Source organism: Penaeus chinensis, chromosome 41 (genome assembly GCF_019202785.1).
Source record: "Penaeus chinensis breed Huanghai No. 1 chromosome 41, ASM1920278v2, whole genome shotgun sequence".
Classification (NCBI taxonomy): domain Eukaryota; kingdom Metazoa; phylum Arthropoda; class Malacostraca; order Decapoda; family Penaeidae; genus Penaeus; species Penaeus chinensis.
Genome location: NC_061859.1, coordinates 24,790,065 through 24,810,064, shown reverse-complemented (window position 1 = coordinate 24,810,064; position 20,000 = coordinate 24,790,065). Strand labels below are relative to the sequence as shown.

General features: G+C 34.6%; 2 protein-coding genes across 10 annotated transcripts in view; both read left to right on the top strand.

The window, feature by feature from the left end:
- The window catches only part of LOC125047641 (GRAM domain-containing protein 4-like), a 14,956-nt gene extending 11,661 nt beyond the window's left edge, over positions 1 to 3,295 (top strand). Inside the window, exons 7-8 of the mRNA XM_047645965.1 lie at positions 2,272 to 2,419; positions 2,698 to 3,295. Coding sequence (XP_047501921.1) covers positions 2,272 to 2,419; positions 2,698 to 2,901 — 352 coding nt within the window. The 3' untranslated portion in view covers positions 2,902 to 3,295. The remainder of the gene's footprint in view (positions 1 to 2,271; positions 2,420 to 2,697) is intronic.
- The window catches only part of LOC125047640 (PC-esterase domain-containing protein 1B-like), a 23,235-nt gene continuing 6,162 nt past the window's right edge, over positions 2,928 to 20,000 (top strand). The window contains exons 1-10 of one of the 9 annotated variants that reach the window (XM_047645955.1): positions 12,146 to 12,193; positions 12,873 to 12,952; positions 13,490 to 13,584; positions 14,197 to 14,279; positions 14,526 to 14,618; positions 15,141 to 15,283; positions 16,999 to 17,152; positions 17,934 to 18,061; positions 18,471 to 18,544; positions 18,829 to 18,932. In XM_047645955.1, coding sequence (XP_047501911.1) covers positions 12,921 to 12,952; positions 13,490 to 13,584; positions 14,197 to 14,279; positions 14,526 to 14,618; positions 15,141 to 15,283; positions 16,999 to 17,152; positions 17,934 to 18,061; positions 18,471 to 18,544; positions 18,829 to 18,932 — 906 coding nt within the window. In that variant the 5' untranslated portion in view covers positions 12,146 to 12,193; positions 12,873 to 12,920. Of the gene's footprint in view, positions 3,108 to 10,094; positions 10,318 to 11,739; positions 11,835 to 12,062; positions 12,274 to 12,872; positions 12,953 to 13,489; positions 13,585 to 14,196; positions 14,280 to 14,525; positions 14,619 to 15,140; positions 15,284 to 16,998; positions 17,153 to 17,933; positions 18,062 to 18,470; positions 18,545 to 18,828; positions 18,933 to 20,000 lie in introns of those variants that run through there. The other 8 variants (XM_047645956.1, XM_047645964.1, XM_047645953.1 and 5 more) reach the window with 8 other exon arrangements.

The following is a 20,000-nucleotide window of genomic DNA, read 5'->3' as shown; positions in this document are numbered from 1 at the left end:
TCCTTAGAAGTGCCCCCTTCTTTACATGGTTACCTATAGCTGTAAGTCCAGAATTAGCCTCATGTTCCTTTTGTAATGTATTTAGTTTCATCTGAAGTCCAATCCCTAGGAGAGTGTGATATTATAAAGCAGAAATTCGGTCACAGTTTTTAGTTTTCAGTCTTGGCGGTCTTATCCAGACTCCATCAATCCATCTCACCTGAGAAAGAGAAAATAGCAACAGAAATAGAAGGAATTGAGAAAAAGACGGGAAAATGTTCATGATCTTTCTTATCAGGAAGCCGATAAAAGGGCCTGAATTCTTCTTCCATATCTCCTTCTCATTATCTCAGTTAAGTATCAACATAAACTATATGTTTTTTTTCTTGGCTCGCATATATTTATTCGTTATTTTACGGTATGTAGACCTGTTCAGTGGCATTTACCAAGCAAGTTATTTCCTAGACACAAGCAAACCAGGAATGGAAACTCATTGAAAAGCATGGCAGGACACAGTATGAATATTTGCTTTTCTTTTGTTTTTGTTTTTACGTTCTTTGAAGTCTGGACACATCGCAGGCCTATGCAGTTTTCATACACATCCTACGAAAGGGAAAAGCACTTTTACTTAGTTATTTTTCTGTACAAAAATACTGTGGTTTACACATTTTTACCTTAACTTCCTGTCTGTTTTGAAAGGGAACATTGATTCCAACAATATACACTCACGCAAACATCTATGACGAGTTATTCAATACTGTCGTCAAGCAAACGAGCTAAGACGAATTGTGTGTGTGTGTGTGTGTGTGTGTGTGTGTGTGTGTGTGTGTGTGTGTGTGTGTGTGTGTGTGTGTGTGTGTGTGTGTGTGTGTGTGTGTGTGTGTGTGTGTGTGTGTCTTTGTGTGTAAGGGAGATGGAGAGGGAGAGGGAGAGGGAGAGGAAAGGGAGAGGAAGAGGAAGAGGAAGAGGAAGAGAGAGAGAGAGAGAGAGAGAGAGAGAGAGAGAGAGAGAGAGAGAGAGAGAGAGAGAGAGAGGGGGGGGGGGGGGGATGAGAAGCGGAGAAAGAGATTAAATGTATGTGTGTGTGTGTGTGTGTGTATGTGTGTGTGAGTGTGTGTGTGTGTGTGTGTGTGTGTGTGTGTGTGTGTGTGTGTGTGTGTGTGTGTGTGTGTGTGTGTGTGTGTGTGTGTGTGAGAGAGAGTTATGCGCGCGTGAGTGAATACGCATGGATGAAGCCGTAGGATCGACCACATATACTTGCAGGGAAGTCCCAGCTCCACGATAAACAATACGCGAGTAAGCACACGAAGACGGTTCCAGGAAAAGAGCTAAATGCTTCCAGATGCACCACTTGATTAGATTTAGACCTGAATTTTCTTCTCTGCTTTTTATTCAGCCGTGAAAGTGACCATAATTCTGTTGCTATTGCTCTCGTACCGCCGCATGTCTGTCATGAAACTGCTTAGACATCATCTTGTGAGACGTAGCCTGACCTCCCACCCCGCCTCTTGCTTGTATGAACAGCATAGAGCGTACACCCAGCGCGAGTATGCTAAAGTGCCTTGTCGTTGTTCAAGGACTGTCGTTGAAGTCACGCAGGACATTTCGGACGCAGCATCCTGTCTCAGTGAATAATGAAAGCACAGTTGTTCATTCTCGAAGTGTCTGAAATAATGCACGTGTTCACGGAGAATCGAGTGAACTACACGGTGGCGTTGGATTGTGTTCTTTAGCTAGAAGATAACTGCTACTGTTTGAAATAGTTACCGCGTTTGGGAATCACATGTTGGGACTAGTTTCACGCGCTAACAATCCGTAGGGCAGACTATGGAATACTTGTGGAATGTTGAACCTAAACCCTCCAACCATTTAACCTTCCTCCCTAATTTTTTTGTCTTATAATTACTTCTCTTGACGTATGGGTACTCTTGGTTAAACATAGTATCATCGTCATTCAGTCTGAACCATTGTAAAAACCTGTACTTCATGTTTTATTATCATCCTTGATTCTCTAGTTTCCACATATTGATTATGTAATATATTATTCCTTAATTAAAGTGTTTTTTTTCCGTTGCTTTGATTTTACTCGAATGCATTGAAAGTTCTTCGCATATATCTAAAGAAGAATAGTTTCCTACAGTATCTTGATTTATGTTAGAAATTATCGAAGCTTCACACTAAAAGGATTCCTTTCTATTTTATGAATTTACTAATCACAATAAAATCATTATGAATAATGTTTTTTTAACTTGGAAATTAGAGAGGCCGCTAATCCCATCTCGCTTTCCGCAGCTACCTGTGCTTTGAACGCAGCAAGAGCCAGTCCGCGAAGAACCTGAAGCTGTCTCTGAAGGACGTCCGCGTGGACAAGGCCAACAGCTACCCGTGGATTCCCGGAGGAGGGATGGCCATCGACGTCACGGTGGAGAACATCGGCAAGGTCAGTGGATAAGTGATGTTGATGTCTCTGGTGTCACTGGACTGATGAAATGGTTCGTTTCATTTTGAAGCTGTTGGAGCTGTCAAGATTGTCTAATTATATCAGTGGGAGGCGGATCTATCGGCGAATGAGAATTATCGATCACTGTAAAATCTAGTTTAATAGAACTTGTTCTTCTTGTTTCATCGTCGTTAAATTAGTTACAAATTGAGGACATCATTTTGTTCATAAAAATGTACTATCAGTCAATCGTGCGCTGACCCCGCGCTCTCCCTCAGGGCTACTTCTTCGCCGGGATCCTCAACCGGGACGAGGTCTTCGAGGGGATCATCGAGGGCTGCAGGAGGTTCGGGGCCACTTGGTGCGACGCCGTGGCCGCGCAGGACTCGAAGGCCTCGAAGGACGCCAAAGACAGCAAGGACGGGAAGGAGACGAAGGATTCCAAGGATGCCAAAGAACAGAAGGAGAACAAAGACAAATAACGGTGCGTTATCACGAAGCGGGTGATGAAGAGGCGATGGGTGTTGGAGGACAAGACGGAGAAGCTGGTCAAGTCCCGCCTCAAGTGCAAGAAGCTCGAGAAGACATGACGTCGAAAGGACCCTTAAGGGCACTTATTTTGTACGAGACGAAGCCTTTCTGACGTAATATGGGTGGATGAACACTCTTTGCCTTTCCACAGTCGCTCGTAAGTGAATACTCAACCCTCGTTGGAGGAATTCGAATATCAAACGATCCAGGAACAACAGACATGAATGCTTTTTATAAATAGGAGAGAGAGAGAGAGAGAGAGAGAGAGAGAGAGAGAGAGAGAGAGAGAGAGAGAGAGAGAGAGAGAGAGAGAGAGAGAGAGAGGAAGAGGGAGAGAGACAGAAAATGAACACTAACAATGTTTAGAAATAACCGAGTGGATTTCTCGCATGAAAACAAAAACAACAATAAACAGAAGAAAAAAAAAAAAAAAAAAACACAGCTGTCCTGCGCAAGATTGTAATGTAGTTGATGGTCAGCCGTATTTGTATTGCTGTTTGTTCGTGACTGCATAGCTACTGTATTCATCATATCTAGTACGTAAGTTTAATCAATAGGATAATCACTGTAGGCCAGGCAGTTGAGCCACACAAAGGAGGGAGGGGAAAAAAATGGAAATGTATATTACATGAATCTCTCCTTGGGAACATTGTTTAGACATGAGGCATAACACTAACCTTTTCCTGACTTCTCATTTATGGTGCATTATGTGGCGTGCACGTCTTGTTATCATTTCTTCTTATACGCAACCTTATCCTTTACCTAAGTTAGTACATAACTGTTAGTACGTAATTATTGTATTTCCCCTTGATGATAAGGTCGTATTTAATACTCATTATTCTTTCTACAATCAACATTGTTTTTAGCAACGATGGTTATATTATTATTATTATTATTATTATTATTATTATTATTATTATTATTATTATTATTATTATTATTATTATAATTATAATTATTATTACCATTATTACTATTAATAATTTTGTTATTATTATCACTGCTATGGCACTATTACTGACGTTGATATTAAAGTCATAATCTTTAATGTCATCATCATTATCAGATTATCATCATGATCACAGTTATCACGATTCCCATCATCATTATCATCAAAGTGATTATATCTCGCATTATGTTGCTTATAATCAAGATTTTTATTGTCATGTCATAATCACTTCATTCCCATTCATATACATTAGTGCTCAGCATCGTCAATGCACTCACTTTATAAAATCCTGAATAATAGTGTCTAAGGTACCTCTATTTCCTTAGCTAGAATTCACTTGTAAGGAACCATGCACAATGCCTATATACCGTAAGAAGATTCATAATTAAGACTAATGTTTTCTACTGTTCTTTCCATAATTCATCTTCTCCTTCCATCTTTCCTAGTTAACTTTATCTACCTTTTCCTCCTCCTTAGAAGAGAGTCAAGAAGCAGCAGACTGATATGTATCGTCTTCATAGCGCCATTATGCAGTAGGTGAATTGTGAAAGATTGTGATCCAGGATTTAGCCACTTGTTGCCTGTACGTCATGCACCGCACAGGGTACAGGACTTTGTACGTAGTAAATGTAGTCAGAAGTGCCAATACCTTTCGTATACTAGTTTTAAGTATCAAATCATGGATATGAGGTAATGATAAATGTAGATTATGAGCTCCACTGCAACATGATTTACAAATTCATGATTGTAATCTGAATATCCCTTATAAAATTTATAAGGGAAAAGTTGATTAAGAAACATAAAAAAATACGACATAAAATAACAATTATAAAGAAAACCACCTTTTCTCTCTTTCACATGTTCATATTGATAAACATTTAGAGACTAACTATGGGGGGTATATCATGGATTTATGGCTTGCTTTCAATAGAAGATGAGGCTTCCAGTACATATACATTTCAAGCATCTTAAAGAAAGAGTCAAACAATTGTTCATAATTATGTTGTATAATGAAAGGTTGACACACACGAAAGATTAAAAAAATATGTTTCGTAATCATAAATAATCGACGGATGTTCGAAAAAAAAAAAAAATAATAATCAGCAGGTGTTAGAAGAAACGACCAATCATGTTTGATAATCACCGTTTTTACAGCTGTATGTTCCATCACAAACCTCTTGTCAAGTAATAACCAGGCGCCAAAGTTCTTTCGGCCTGGTAAAGTGTACATATCTGTATAGGGATTAACTGATGACATTTAGAGACCATATCTTAAGGAACTATGAACTATGACGAAAAAAAAACATTAACATTAGGAGCGTGCCAATGATTTTTAATTTTGACAGTGGTTGTATTTTGTGCCAGTTCGCCATACTCCCTCACTCACTCTCATCCCTGGTGAAATCAGCAACAACAATAAAAAGATATAATGATGATACTGACACAATAGTTAATTAGTAGTAACTATAATACGGTAAGAGTTATGACCATCGTTCTTACTATTATCTTTAATGCTATGATCATTGAAATCATTAGTAGTACCACTATTACTGTTATTATTAAAAAAACATTTTGTTCTTATCATTGCTATTGGAAACATTATCATTATCATCATCATTGTCACTATTACCACCATTGCATTCATGGTTATCATCATACTGTTGCCATTATAGCTTATTATAGTGTCTTCTTGTTCTTCTTCTCCTTTTTATTTTTATCTTACTTCTCATTTTTCTTCTTCAGTTTCTTCTTCTTTTTCCTCTTCTCCTTTTTCTTCTTCTCCTTTTGCGTCTTATTCTTTTTCTTCTTATTTTCTTCTCATATTTCTTCTTCTCCTTTTCTTCTTCCTCTTTTTCTTCTTCCTCTTTTTCTTCTTCTTCTTTTTCTTCTTCTCCCTTTTCTTCTTCTTTTTCTTCTACTACCACTACTACAACAACTACAGGTATTACTATCTGTATCTTTACCACTGTTACTATTAATAGCCTGCTGTTCTTATTCATATTGTTATTATAGTTTTACAGCTGATATAATTAATATCATTAGTCTCGTTATCTTTGTCATTTTTCAGAAATATTGCCAATATTATTATTATCATCATCATCTTTATCATAATTATTATTATTATTATTATTATTATTATTATTATTATTATTATTATTATTATTATTATTATTATTATCATCATCATCATCATCATTATCATCACCATCATGATTATCATTATCATCATGATTATCATAATTATTTTTATTATCACTATTAGCATTATTATCACCACGGTTATTATGTTCCCTAATCTTGGCCATTATCATTATTATCAAAGATCAATATCAACACCAATATGATTATCTTGTTTTGTGTATCATGTTATTTTGTCTAGAATAATAACATTGTTACAACAATGTTATTATATTACCATTATCATTATTATCATTATTTTCGTTATTATGATTGATGATGATGATCATTATTATTATGTTATTATTACTATTACCCTTCTCATTATCATTATTAGTGTGTGACTGCCATTATCATTACTGTTTCGTTTATCATTATTGCTGTTGATATTGCTAATATTCTGAAAATTATCGTTATTAATATGATTTTAAACATTATCGTAATTATAGCAATTTTCATCAGTTTGATTATCTTTATTAAGGGTGATATTGCTACTATCTCTAATATCGTTTTTATTGTCTTCGTATCAAAGATAGCAATAATGATCACTGAAGTTATTATTACTATCGTTTTTTTATTATTATACTATTATCATTATCATTATGATAATGAATATGATAATAATAACAATAATAATAATCAGTAGTAGTATATTATTATTATTATTATTATTATTATTATCATCATTATTATTATATTATTATTATTATTATTATTATTATTATTATTATTATTATTATTATTATTATTATTATCATTATTATTATTATTATCATCATCATCATCATCTTCATCATCATCACCATCATCATTATCATAATTATCATAATTATCATTATTATCACTATTATCATCATTATCAATATTATTATATTCCCTAAATGTAACCTTGGCTATTATAGTTATTATCAGTGATCAGTATCAACACCAATATGATTATCTTGTTTTGTGTATCATGTTATTTTGTCTAGAATAATAACATTGTTACAATATTTGTTTTTATTATTATTATTTATTCGTTTCATATCCGTGTATCTTCATGTAGATTATTTATCATGTTATTAATTGTCATTATAAAAAATGATTCTAAAAAAAAATCGTATATGTATTTTTCTCTGGTCTTCAATACTACTACTACTATAACTACTAATACCCCAACTACTACTACTACTACTATTATTACTACTATTACTACTACTACTTCTACTACAACAACTACTACAACTACTGCTACTACAACTACTACTACTACTCCTACTACTACTACTACTACTACAACTCCTACTATTACTACTTCTACTATTACTCCTACTACTACTACTACTGCTGTTTTCTTTTTTATTACAGGGTCCTGATATTCTATACATAGCCTTCATATTTTGTATAATAGGCATCAATGCTCCAATAAGTCTCTGGATTATAATTCTCGTATGTTAATTTCTGGGACATCATCAGCCGATCACTTACAACCTTAGGATTACTTAATTGGTATGCTCTGTTGCTTTGTGGCGTGGAAGGTGTAGTGTTAATCGATTCTATTCATATCTAGTCAGAGAAGTATGATGTCAAAGTGTAAACCAAAATATATTTTCACACTATTAAAATGCGTTTGATATCCCTTCACATAACAGTCCAGTTCTGTTCTGTTTATGATTTTCCATGGAAGCATAAATTAGAATATTAGAACATGGGAATATAAAAGCGAGTCCATATTTATAACTAAAAACACACTGGGAAAAAAAATATAACACGGAGCATCTTAAGCACCGATATTTACAAGTAACTTGCGTAAAACAGCTTAAATTTCCCTCATTTTTAAACAGTCCTTCATTCCTTGCTATTTGCTATGTACTAATAAACATAACTAAGAGCATTTAAAGAGCGTAACAAATAGATACTTTTTATGGTTACATGTGCTCGCCTAGAAGATTGCGTAATTTTCTAATTTCCATTTTCTTAAAATCATGTTAAATAGAATGCCTCCTCCGCAAAGGTACAACAATATCTTAAATAGCCAAGTCGTGTTGAAATATCATACCATAAGGAAATGAATGACAAAGAAATGAATTATCATTCTACCTATACTCGTGCACTGTAGAGGGGAGGAAAGTAATAACGAGCGACAGATACGTCCCTGTGTGGGAGTGATCATCTCAGGACTTAAGCAAGGATACAGGGATGTGTATAGGAGGTAAAGGATTCTCTGTGTTCAGTGTTACCCTCTACGCTGCTAGCGTGAATATAAGCAGGTATTGTCAACAGAGAAAGACTCGGCAGCGTAAGCCTCGGGCGCCTGTGTGATAATTATGAAGTTTTATTTAAATATGCTTTTGTAGTCTTACTTTTATTTCCTTTTTTAGAGTTGTTTACCCACGAGCAGTAGAAATGACCAGGCTAAGTATAGATTAGTAACTCTTTAAGCCAAAAAGGATTATATCTTATTTTCATTTCAAGTCTGACTGTTAGAAGCTAGAGTATCTGCTCGAGTGATTGTCTATCAACGTCTAGTTCCGTAATTGTGTATCTTTTGTGCCAAGTAAGCACTCAGCTTGGTTCTCAAGCACTTCTGTTAAAATCTGATAAAAAATGGCCATAGAAAAACGGTTATTGAACCTTAGAATGTATTCAATAGTTTTTCAAGAATTTTAACATTCATTTACAAAGAACAATTTGACACTATTCATCGGCGAATCTGTCCCATAAAATATTATAAAATCCTTGGAATCAAAGGAAAATATTTACTGGCTAAAAGAAGGAAACTGTAACCCCACAGAGGATCAAAAAGGTTCCTAAAATGACACACGTTCGTGCTAAAATTAACAAAACACCCAAGAAGAATCCTACACAGGTAACAACAAAATGTGTGAAGAGTGGAAAATTCTTAATTTCCTGGCCACCGTAGGGTCAAAGTTCCTGCACTGCAGCTGCCACCTCTTCGGTCTGGCTCCCTGTTGATGTTCTGAGGATTTGTTGCTGTTTGCGGCTGCCGGGAGACGACTCATCCTGCCAGAGACATCCATCCCTCCTTCCTCCGGGTCCAGTGGACTCTCTTGGGGCTGCTGATTGTGTGGCCTCGTCGGTTTCTTGGATCGAACGGCTTTCCACGCTCCCCCCACCCCTTTTCTCCTCGAGTCCTGCTGAGACTTTTTAGTAACTGCTGGGGCTGGCTGAGGTGTCCTGCTGCGGAGGACGTAGCGCAAGCCAGCGTCTAGGTGGGATTTGAGGGTCTCACCACGGACCGCGCAGTCCCCTTCTTTTCTGTAATTACCTGGCTAGCCCAGGCGGCGATCGAAGAGGAGACGATGTGGACGAAGCGTCGTCAGACGCCAGGGTTGACGAAGAAGACGGGACGTCGCAGATGTCGCCGTCGGGGTGTTGCCTCCGACGGGCTGAAGGATCCTGGCATTGGAGGGGAGTGTGACTCCCACTTAAAAAGGCCAATCTTTCGTCCATAAAATCTGACTCCACCTACGGGCGCGTTTCTGCTCTAAACTTAATTTGAAATGTCACCTGAAATACACAAAAAGTCCAGCTAAGGGTAGCATATCGGCAAACCCGTTCCAGTTTCAACCTGGGAAAAAAAAAAAAAAAAAAAAAAAATTGTGAATCATTCTGAAAACACAGATACATCAATCAACATGAAGCTCTGCCTTGTTTATGTTGCAGTAACTCCAGTGTGCATTGCCCGGGAGGTCCCTTGCGTCTAAATTCACTCAGAAAGATACTGTGTCTCTGGCTGGAGATAACCCACGGCTTTCATCATCCTAGGGGTGAATTACACATGAACAATTACTTGCCTTCCACAAACAGCACAACGGCGATTAGTAACAAAGGAGAAGGAGGTAGCTACTCCTCACGACTCACAGGTCTGGCCAGCCCTCATATATCCGCGAATCAAAGAGCATGGATCAGTGGTAACGACCATCTAAAAGCATAAGTGACCCCTTATAAAAGGAAGATCTGATTTACTTTTCGTCATGATTTTTAGGGGTCACTCTTCTATATTTACTCTTTATACTCCGCCAACTTTGTTATTTTCAGTTAAAATCATGGTTCTCCTAAACCAGAGTTTTCCTTCTGTTGCTCAATTGCTGGGAACCATTGATAGGAGCGGTGCCGCCAGGTTTGTCCAGTACATCATCTCCCCGTGGCGAATGTCCCTTTGTCATGGGGGCCATAAGGGTGAACGGCCACAACGAAATGAGGCGTCAATGGAAAAGGGATCATCTGGTCCACGTGAGTAAGTACAGCATGGCGGACGGCGATGAGCTATTAGCTGCGACGGCTCTTGATGATTTTCGAAAAAAAAAATATATATAACTAACTGCATATTATGTTTATCACAGTGGTATAATCAAGAAGTGGTGGCTCTTAACTACATTTATTTTTCACCAATGCACAACTTAATATAGAGAATTTAAACACCTGAATACCAGTAAAAATTAACTAAACATCAATTTGCATAGGGAAGAAATATCAGCATCTGACTGTAAGAAAAGACGAACGATCACCCTAATTAAGACCACACTTAATCATATTTTTATTCCCAATAACGAATTAACGAAGCGGGACCAAGAGCGCCCTCTTTCTCTCCGCCATCAGTTTTTTCTGCACTTATAGTTAGGGTGTTGCCAGCTGCCTCAGCCGTCTGGTCAACACCTTGAATTAGCAGGTTATTTTCAGCAATATCCATGGTAATGTTGTGAAACACACGGCATTTTTTTATTATTGTTGGTACTCTTGGTAATCTAGTCTTCTAAATCTTCCCTTCAAAAATCCAAAAGTATTTTTAGTGATTTCTGGTCCTAGAGAGGTTTCTGTTGGAAGATTATTTGGATTTCTGTCAACTTGCCTGTGTTAGTGTATGTAGCCATTAAATGTCTATGTAAAGCAATAAGGTAATCATCTGAAGGAAACTATAACCTTGTATCACTAACCATCTCACTGATTTGAACTAAATACATGACATATCAGCTGGTAATCCTGCTGAAATGAACTGTGTTTTATTGGTTTATCCATACAATCTGTCAGAACACTTAGTGGTTTTTACATTTACATGGCACCAAGGAGCCCTCGTATGCTAACTGCCGCTTTGTTTTTCTATTCCCAAAGCTTTAGCTAAATTTGGCCATTTACTTGGTGGCCTGACTGGCCAAAAAGAGTGGTAGGGGAAAAGTCCGGTGTACTACCGTCTTCCACTCGTGCTGTAATGACTAAATACACAATCGATAAAATTAACTGGGGGGGAAGGAGTGAAACCTTTCGTAAAGGCAAATAATATATATATATATATATATATATATATATATATATATATATATATATATATATGCTCACACATATATGTGTGTGTGTGTGTGTGTGTGTGTGTGTGTGTGTGTGTGTGTGTGTGTGTGTGTGTGTGTGTGTGTGTGTGTGTGTGTGTGTGTGTGTGTTTGCGTGTGCGTGTACATTATGAATATGTTTTGATGTTGGGAGATTCAAAAGTTGTGTTATATTGACTACTGGTATGGTTCGAACAAATATTTACAGTGTCCGAAAACTTTTAAGCAGAGCTCATAATCATTTTTGCATTTTTGCCATTAATTTGTAATCTGTTTATTTTATTCTACAAACAGAAGAACATCGGCACTTTGATTTTATCAGTTTTCATCACTTGATAAGATCCAGATGGATAATGTAAAAAGGGATCTAGTATCTGCCTGCCTTTCACGTTGGGAGGCGCACTAGTTACTAATTAAACACGTTACGGCGTAGGTAAGCAATGAGCGAAAAAGTGTTGGGCAGCCAAAGGGTCAAGACACACACACACACACACACACACACACACACACACACACACACACACACACACACACACACACACACACACACACACACACACACACACACACACACACACACACACACACACACACACACACACACACACACACACACACACACACACACACACACACACACACACACACACACACACACACACACACACACACACACACACACACACACACACACAACCCCCCCCCCCCCCCCAGACATGAATGGGCGAGCGAGACTTGAACGTAAACAAGAAACACTTCTCAGTCGACGCCCAATTAAACATCATCAAATTGGTAACTTTACGTGAACTGTTGATGGTAATTCATTCTCAAAACAGGAGGAACTGAAATCAATAGATAAAACATTTTTGAAGGTGGATTTTATTTCTTCTTCTTTTTTGTATGGGAAAGTTTTGTCATTATATATTTAGTTGAGTAATTTTGTCACAATAAGATTTTTATAATTTCCAAGAATGTCTGTTAACATTATTACTGTTGTTATGAATTTTTTTTTATTTTTTATTTTTTTTATTTGATTATATTTCCATTGGTATCTAAGCTTAGTTAAAGATTCAATGTAATAAGTAAAAAAAAAAAAAAAAAAAAATGAAGTTAAAGTTAATGTAACAAAGAAAGAAAGAGAAAAATCCAAAACATTAAGCTTGGGATAACAAATTTATAAATTATCCTTATCCTTTTTTCCTATTGCAATATAATTCAGACTCTCCTTGCCAAGTTATTTACCTCTTATTCACTCATAGGATTATTTTTGTGGTGGTTTATAGGCAGATTTTTAGGCTGATAAGCAACCACAAGGAACTTTTGACAATTTTAAATTCTTTTGGATGTTGACTGGGGGTACCTTAGGGAAAGGTTAAGTTTCAACCAGCCATCTTTTAACAGGAAAATTATATAAGCATATGACAGAGTGATTAAATCTAAGGAACTTATTTTCTATGTACTTCTGTCGCAGATAAAAGGCAATGGAGTTATTTGCCACCCAAGTGTCAGAGATCCCTAAATGAGGAACAAGATTTGTTTGAAAAGTCAGAGGTAGACACTTGAAAATTACTGTACTCTTTTTTATATTTTGTTTTGATTACTGATATATTTATTCATTTATTTTTATATTTTTTCTTACATTACTGCAATCAGAATTACTTTCAGCTTTGATCAGCATTCAGTCATGTGTATGGTGTTGCCAATTTATATTATCTGGGGGTATATAAAATATATAGGGAAAGATAAATCTATTAGTTCTTAAACACTTTCTGTTTATGATATATTCACAATAAATTCAAAATGTAGATACTGCTTGATTATAAATAACAAATCTTCTGCCACGTTTCAGTCTAAGTCAAAGTTTGTGTTCTGAGGAGTTGCTTTAAAAATTTGAAATAACTTTTGAAATTCCTCATGTAGTAGAAGTAGATATTTTTCATGTGATTATTTATTTGTAATTAATCTGGAGTAGATTTAAGATTAGTCATGATATAAGGCAATTTACATGACAATTTACATGAATTTGTTCACAGTTTTTTCTTTCTTTTCTTTTTTTTTAAGCTAATTTGGTATACATTTTATTTACAGAGCAGCTGGGAAAACAAAAATGGCAGATATATTCAGACAATATGATGTGACAAAACTGTTATCTGAGCGCAGTGTCCTGATGCTCGGAGATTCCAGTAAGTTGTGTTTAGTAAGCAACAAGTATGGTTTTTGTTATTGTTATTGTCTTTATCTTCAATATTTTTATTGTTATTATTATTATTATTAATATTATTATTATTATTATTATTATTATTATTATTATTATTATTACCATTACCATTACCATTATTATCATTATTATCATTTTATTATTATTATTATTATTATTACTACTAATATTTATTTATTATTATTATTATTATTATTATTATTATTATTATTATTACCACAACTAATATTTATTTATTTATTATTATGATTATTATTATTATTACTATTATTAATTTATTTTTATTGTTATTATTACTACTATTATTTATTTATTATTACTATTATTTTTATTATTATTATTATTATCATTATTATTATTATTATTATTATTATTATTATTATTGTTATTGTTATCTTAATATTTATCATAATTGTAATTATAATTATTATTGCTCTTCTTCTTCTTCTTTAAATTTATAGAACTTTAGATTGATTCTTTTTACTTCTTAGTCTGTTTCTATTCATCACTGTTTCATAGAGTCAAAATAAGATTAGTCAGATCGTACTTGTCTATACTGTGGATTCCTATATTGCAGATATGCGGTCTATATACAGAGACCTCATTTACTTACTAGTGGATGGGGGTATCATTCCACCAGAGATGTTAAGGAGAGCTAAGGTTTGTATGCTGTTTGGTGCTAAATAAAAGTATAAAAGCTAAATTTTAATGATATTAAGACTGTGAAGAAAATTAACTTTGTTTAAAGACCTTAACAGAGATCTGGAGATTTCTGAAATTCAAGAAGAATAGTAGAAGCAGTGTTTATTTTTGTAATTCATGTTGACTTTTCAATACAGCATTCTTAAAAAAGATTTGCCATTGTTGAAGTTAAAAAATAAAAGAAATGACATAATTTTCACACAGTCACGAAATGCAGGCCACTGTGGAGACCGAGTGGTTGAAATGTCAAAGGACGACACGGCTGGACGTGACTATTTTGAAGTCCGAGCATTTGAGGTAATGGTGGCGAACTTTGTCCTTTGATGTCCTTTGTTAACAGTATGTCAAGATAATTTCCACCATTTCTATATTACAACATTTCTTAATCAATGGTCACAACCTAAGATATTTCGTTGGATTTTTAGTGTAAAATGTCTGCACTTCATAAAGTAAAACCAACCATATCTAGTTTTGTATTTTTTTCCTGTTTAAAAGTTCAAGCTAGTTATCAAAAGTTTTTAAAACCAATCAATAGTTTGTTTTAAATGTAATTATTTTTTTGTACTTTCTGTAATTTGTATTTTTGAAGAATTGTCTAAAATTCAAATTATTTTGATTCTCATACTTATTCTGTTAGAAAAGATCTGCATTTTGAGAATCTGGTTTTGAGTATGGAGTATCTCATTTTAAAAAATATCTTACCCAATTAGGACTGGAAATTATAGCTACCAACTTCATACTGCTTGCTAGATATTAAGAATAAACATATTGAAGGGATGCTTATTTTGATATTAATATGCATCATTTTCTTCAAATCAGAGTAATGGCTTGTGTGTGCGATACAACTTCATCACACAAGTTTATTCTTCTACCGTAAAGAAAGAGTTAAAAGCCATTGAGGACGGAGAAGTACCAATTCCACATGTGGTGGTCATGAATTCCTGCATATGGGATTTAACACGGTAAATATAAAAGAAAAGATAAAAGTAGATCCAAGGGGAAAGAAGTTTTTTTTTTTTTCTCTTCTTTTTTATCTGCTTCTATTTATGCTTTTTTATATTTTTGAGAATAAGATTCCTCCAACAAACATGTTTATTCATTCTGTATATAATTACTAGATGTCTATCTATTATCAAGAATAGTACTATGAATTCTGATTTGACTTATGTTGAAACTTATTCATTAGACCTAGAAAGGCAGTGATAGGTTTATGTAAAGTCATCTCTAAATTGAATACTGAATGAATTAAGTAGAAATAAATAATGTTGCAACAAAATATTCTGACTTCTCTGTTGGATTATTTTGGATAAAGAAAGATTGTTCTATTTAGGTATGTGAAAAGATCATTCTTCTTCTGTATTTATGCTCACCAAATACATTTTGTCCTTCCATAATGAAGAAATTATAGGATGATCGTGGTTAATCTTCAGTACTCTCTTTAATTAAGTAGAGTCATTCCATCTTTTTACCAGCAAGAAAATAATTTGCTAGCAAGAACTATCTATATGCCTAGATTATATTCCAAAATTAATTTTTGTTACATAAACATTTGTTTTGACATGGTTATCCTCTGCTGTTGTTGACTGCTTTATTACATTATCCTTAAGTCCTAAGTTTTTCTCTTTACTTGCCTCCCACACTTTCTTTTTTTTCGACTGATTTAAACTACAGGTTACATTCTAAGCTAGAATCGAAGCTGTTTTGTGGTCATTATGCTCCTGTAGCCATGTGTGATTCTACAGTTTAACACCATATTCATGCCTTTCAGGTGACACCAACCCTTTTTATATTGTTGGATGGTCATAAAGGTTAACTTGCCTGAAACAACTAGGTTGAAATTCAGAATAATAGTTTTAAGTTTTTTTTAAAGTCAAAATTGCAGAAATTAAATTTTAATTGAGATGTAATAGGAAGGACTCTGAATATGCACATTCAAAACAATTGCCAGACTGTGAGTTGAGCTGCCTGTATCTTAGCAAGAGAATATATCCAAAATTGAAAGGCCACTAGAAAGAGTCAGAATTAAATTTAGCAACTTTAGTTACCTTTGCAGATTTCAGAAAGATGTTCAACACTATCAGCAGAAAGGCAGCTGAAAATACTGAAAACATATAACATGACAGTATATCTGTATAAGGTTATGCAAAACTTGCACTCCAATACAATAGCAAAATCAATAACACTAGATGGTGAAAATAACTTGTTTAACATATTCGCTGGCTTTTCTGTCTCCATGTGGGAGGCAAATAAGTCAAGCAAGAAGGAAGACAGTAGGCCATTGTGGATAGGATGAAATGCATAATGCATTCAGATTAACACCTAAAAAAGACATTAGACTAAAGTACACAGCAGAAATCCTACAGTGGATGCTCAAGTATGGGTTAAATGAAATATGACTTGCTGAAAGATTGTTTCCTGTTTAAATAGCATGTCATAATTTAGGAGATATCCTGCAAGTTCTTTAAGGTTTATGTTGCATTCTCTATGGAGGACATTGATTCCTGACACCATACAAGAGAATGCACTGGTGTTGAATTTAATGAACAGGTATTTACCATTATTTGAATGATCATGTTATGGGACCTTTGTTGAAAATGATGTTTCTGAAAGAAAATATGATTTGATGAAATTGATATAGATATTTAATTGTGCATTTCTCTTTTCCCTTTTGTATAAGCTGGGGAGCAAAGCAAGAAGATCAGTACAAGAAGAATATGGTTGACCTATTCCAACATCTGCGTTGTCTGCTGCCGGATGACACCCTCATAATATGGCTCACTACACTGCCGGTGTCCACAGAGAAAATCAGAGGTGGTGTTATGATCAAGCAGGTGAGGAGGCTGTGACCAGCAGGGATTTCAAGTATTGTTTAATTATTCCATATTATTCAGTTATTCAAAGTTTGATTGTGCAGGTATTTTCAGTACTAATCTTTAATGATGTTGATAGAATGTACAATTTATAACAAGAAATCTTAACTAAGATGAAATGAAAGATTTGTGCTCAAAACAGAGCCAGAGGAAAGTGTTGTCTACACTTATACAGTTCGTTGCCTTTTTTTTATCTACAGATCTTAGTCAACTAGTAAGCATAATAAATGTCTTTTAGCCTTATGTCTTGTGATAAGGTATACCTGAGGATAACAAATACCTTTGTAATGAAGGTGTAAATTATTATGTCAAACACACTTCACATATTCGTATAATGAGTGTGAAATGCCTATTGTACAGTGAATTATGCTTTGCTGAAAGTTATCAGAGCATTTATATGCACATTTTCAGATACATAGATAGTCAGATACATGTTAGTGTATATAAGCATATGTAGGAGACATAAAAGCCTGACTTTCACACAGGGAGGTGGATATGAATACTGCTTTCAAAGAGGAAATATCTTATGATATATATATTATAATATCTTTAGCTACTTACTTGACAGTTTGATGTTTCCTTATTGTGTGCATTTTTCTCCATACACAAATATATATACATTGTGAAATACAAAGATATGATTTTTATATGTGTATCACTTATTATTATTTTGTTATTATTATTATTATTATTTTTTTTTATTATTATTTTTTTTTTTCCTTTCTATCTTTTTCTTTTTTAGTTGGAGTTTGTACAGCACAGTATGGAGTTCATTGTAATGGAGGCAAATAAGTTTGCTCAGGAACTGTGCATGGCATTCGATTTTAACTTACTTGACCTGCATTACTATATGCGATTTCAACTTCAGAGGTAAGTTTGTCTTTTAGAACCATTATTCATTAATCAGTATCTTTTCCATGCAGGGAATGTAACTCAAGTCACATTTTTTGTACATGGTTGGCTTGTTATACATAAATATAACCGGATAAAAACATTATGTTCATTCTATTAGTGATTTATATCTGGATTGAGCTTTGTACACTATTTATATGATATGTGTGTGTGTGTGTGTGTGTGTGTGTGTGTGTGTGTGTGTGTGTGTGTGTGTGTGTGTGTGTGTGTGTGTGTGTGTGCGCGCGCATGCGCGCAGATGCACATGCATATTTATGTTTATAATGATGAAATGCCAACTTGACAAATGATATATAGTTCAATAATGAGAATACAAATAATATCCTCTTTTACAATCATCTTGTTTATTGTAGCCACTATTTTACAGGCGGACAAAGGATGGCCTCCACTGGGAACCTCCAGCTGTGAGGATGATGACCAATTTCATCCTTTCACATATAGGTGCCCAACTATGTAGTTTTTACATACAACTTGTATAGGAAATTTAAAAAATCATATTTGATATGTCCTATAACTTCCATCTGTTTTTAAATATTCAGTGCCATGTTGCATTCTACTGTTGATGGCAGATGACTCTAAAGAATTTTGAATGTGTCTATACTTTTTTCTGTCTTCAACATTTTAAGGTCACACTGCAAGCACATGCTCTTAAGACTTTAGTTTTAAGTTTTATGCAAGCAGCTTGTATGGTTTGGTAATTTAGTAATTTTCTAATGTTCACACAGCACTGAGTTTTGGTGAAACCCTTCCTGGTAATACCAAAGATGTTCTTTTGAAAGAAGCAATATGCCTAGCAGAAGAGGCAAAATCTTCTCCTTTAGAAGACAAGGTTAGTTGCTGAGATTTGTCCCAGTTCTAACCAGACAGCTGCATCATACATTAACCCAGTCATTATGTACTGTCCCCTGTATTTTTTTGTGAATTTTGTTATATACAGATAGCTCCACAGTAAGGAGTTTATCATAGCCAGCAAGGAGTCTATCAGTAGGCCCTTGTGACCGCTCCTGATTTCCCCTTTCCTTGAAATTTCAGGAAAATGTGTTTTTCTTTCTTATACTATTGATATCCATACTGTTATTTTTCTTACTGATATTTTTATTATGTAATTGGTATTAAGATCTTGGTACCATTAAAGAAAATGAAATAATACCGAAGAAACTTTCCAAATATCAAGGGAAATGGTAAACAGATTAGATAAGTAGGACTCCTTGGTGACTAAGCACTTCTAGAGCCATCAATATTCGATAAATGAGCTTATATTACAGTGGGCATGGCATGTATTCTTGCCATCCATGGTGATTGGGTTAATATTATCAATGTGTAACTAGGACATACACCAAATGAAGGCTTTTTTGGATTAAGCCTCTGTTAGTCCTTTATAAGCTTCCGGGTATCTCATTCTTTGCTATTTCTGAAAATTTCATATATGCAATAGTTTAGTGGTATTGTTGAACTATAATTATGCCCACTCTGAGTTCACTTGTTTGATTGTTTTTACACATAGATGGCTACACTTGTAGTAAGTCACCAATGACCCAGTTATAAGTACTGCCTGTCTTGCCCGTTTACCCTTTTCTTTGATTTATTCATATATTTTACATTATCTTATTTTGCTATTACTAATGTTTATAACATTATAGTAATTGTAATGTTTATAATAAAAATAACACCATCGATATTCATAGTACTAGTAAAAAGATACATTTTCCCATCAATTCAAGGAAAGGTGAAATCAGGTAAGGCTAAGCACTAGTAGAGCCATCTATATGTAGGGACATTTAAAAAAAAAAAAAAAAAAAAAAAAGCACAGCACAGCATTTTCCCCATTTTTTATTAATTTTCCCCGGCGGCAACAGGTTTTTGTGCACCAAGCATTAGCCAAGCTTCAACACTGAAC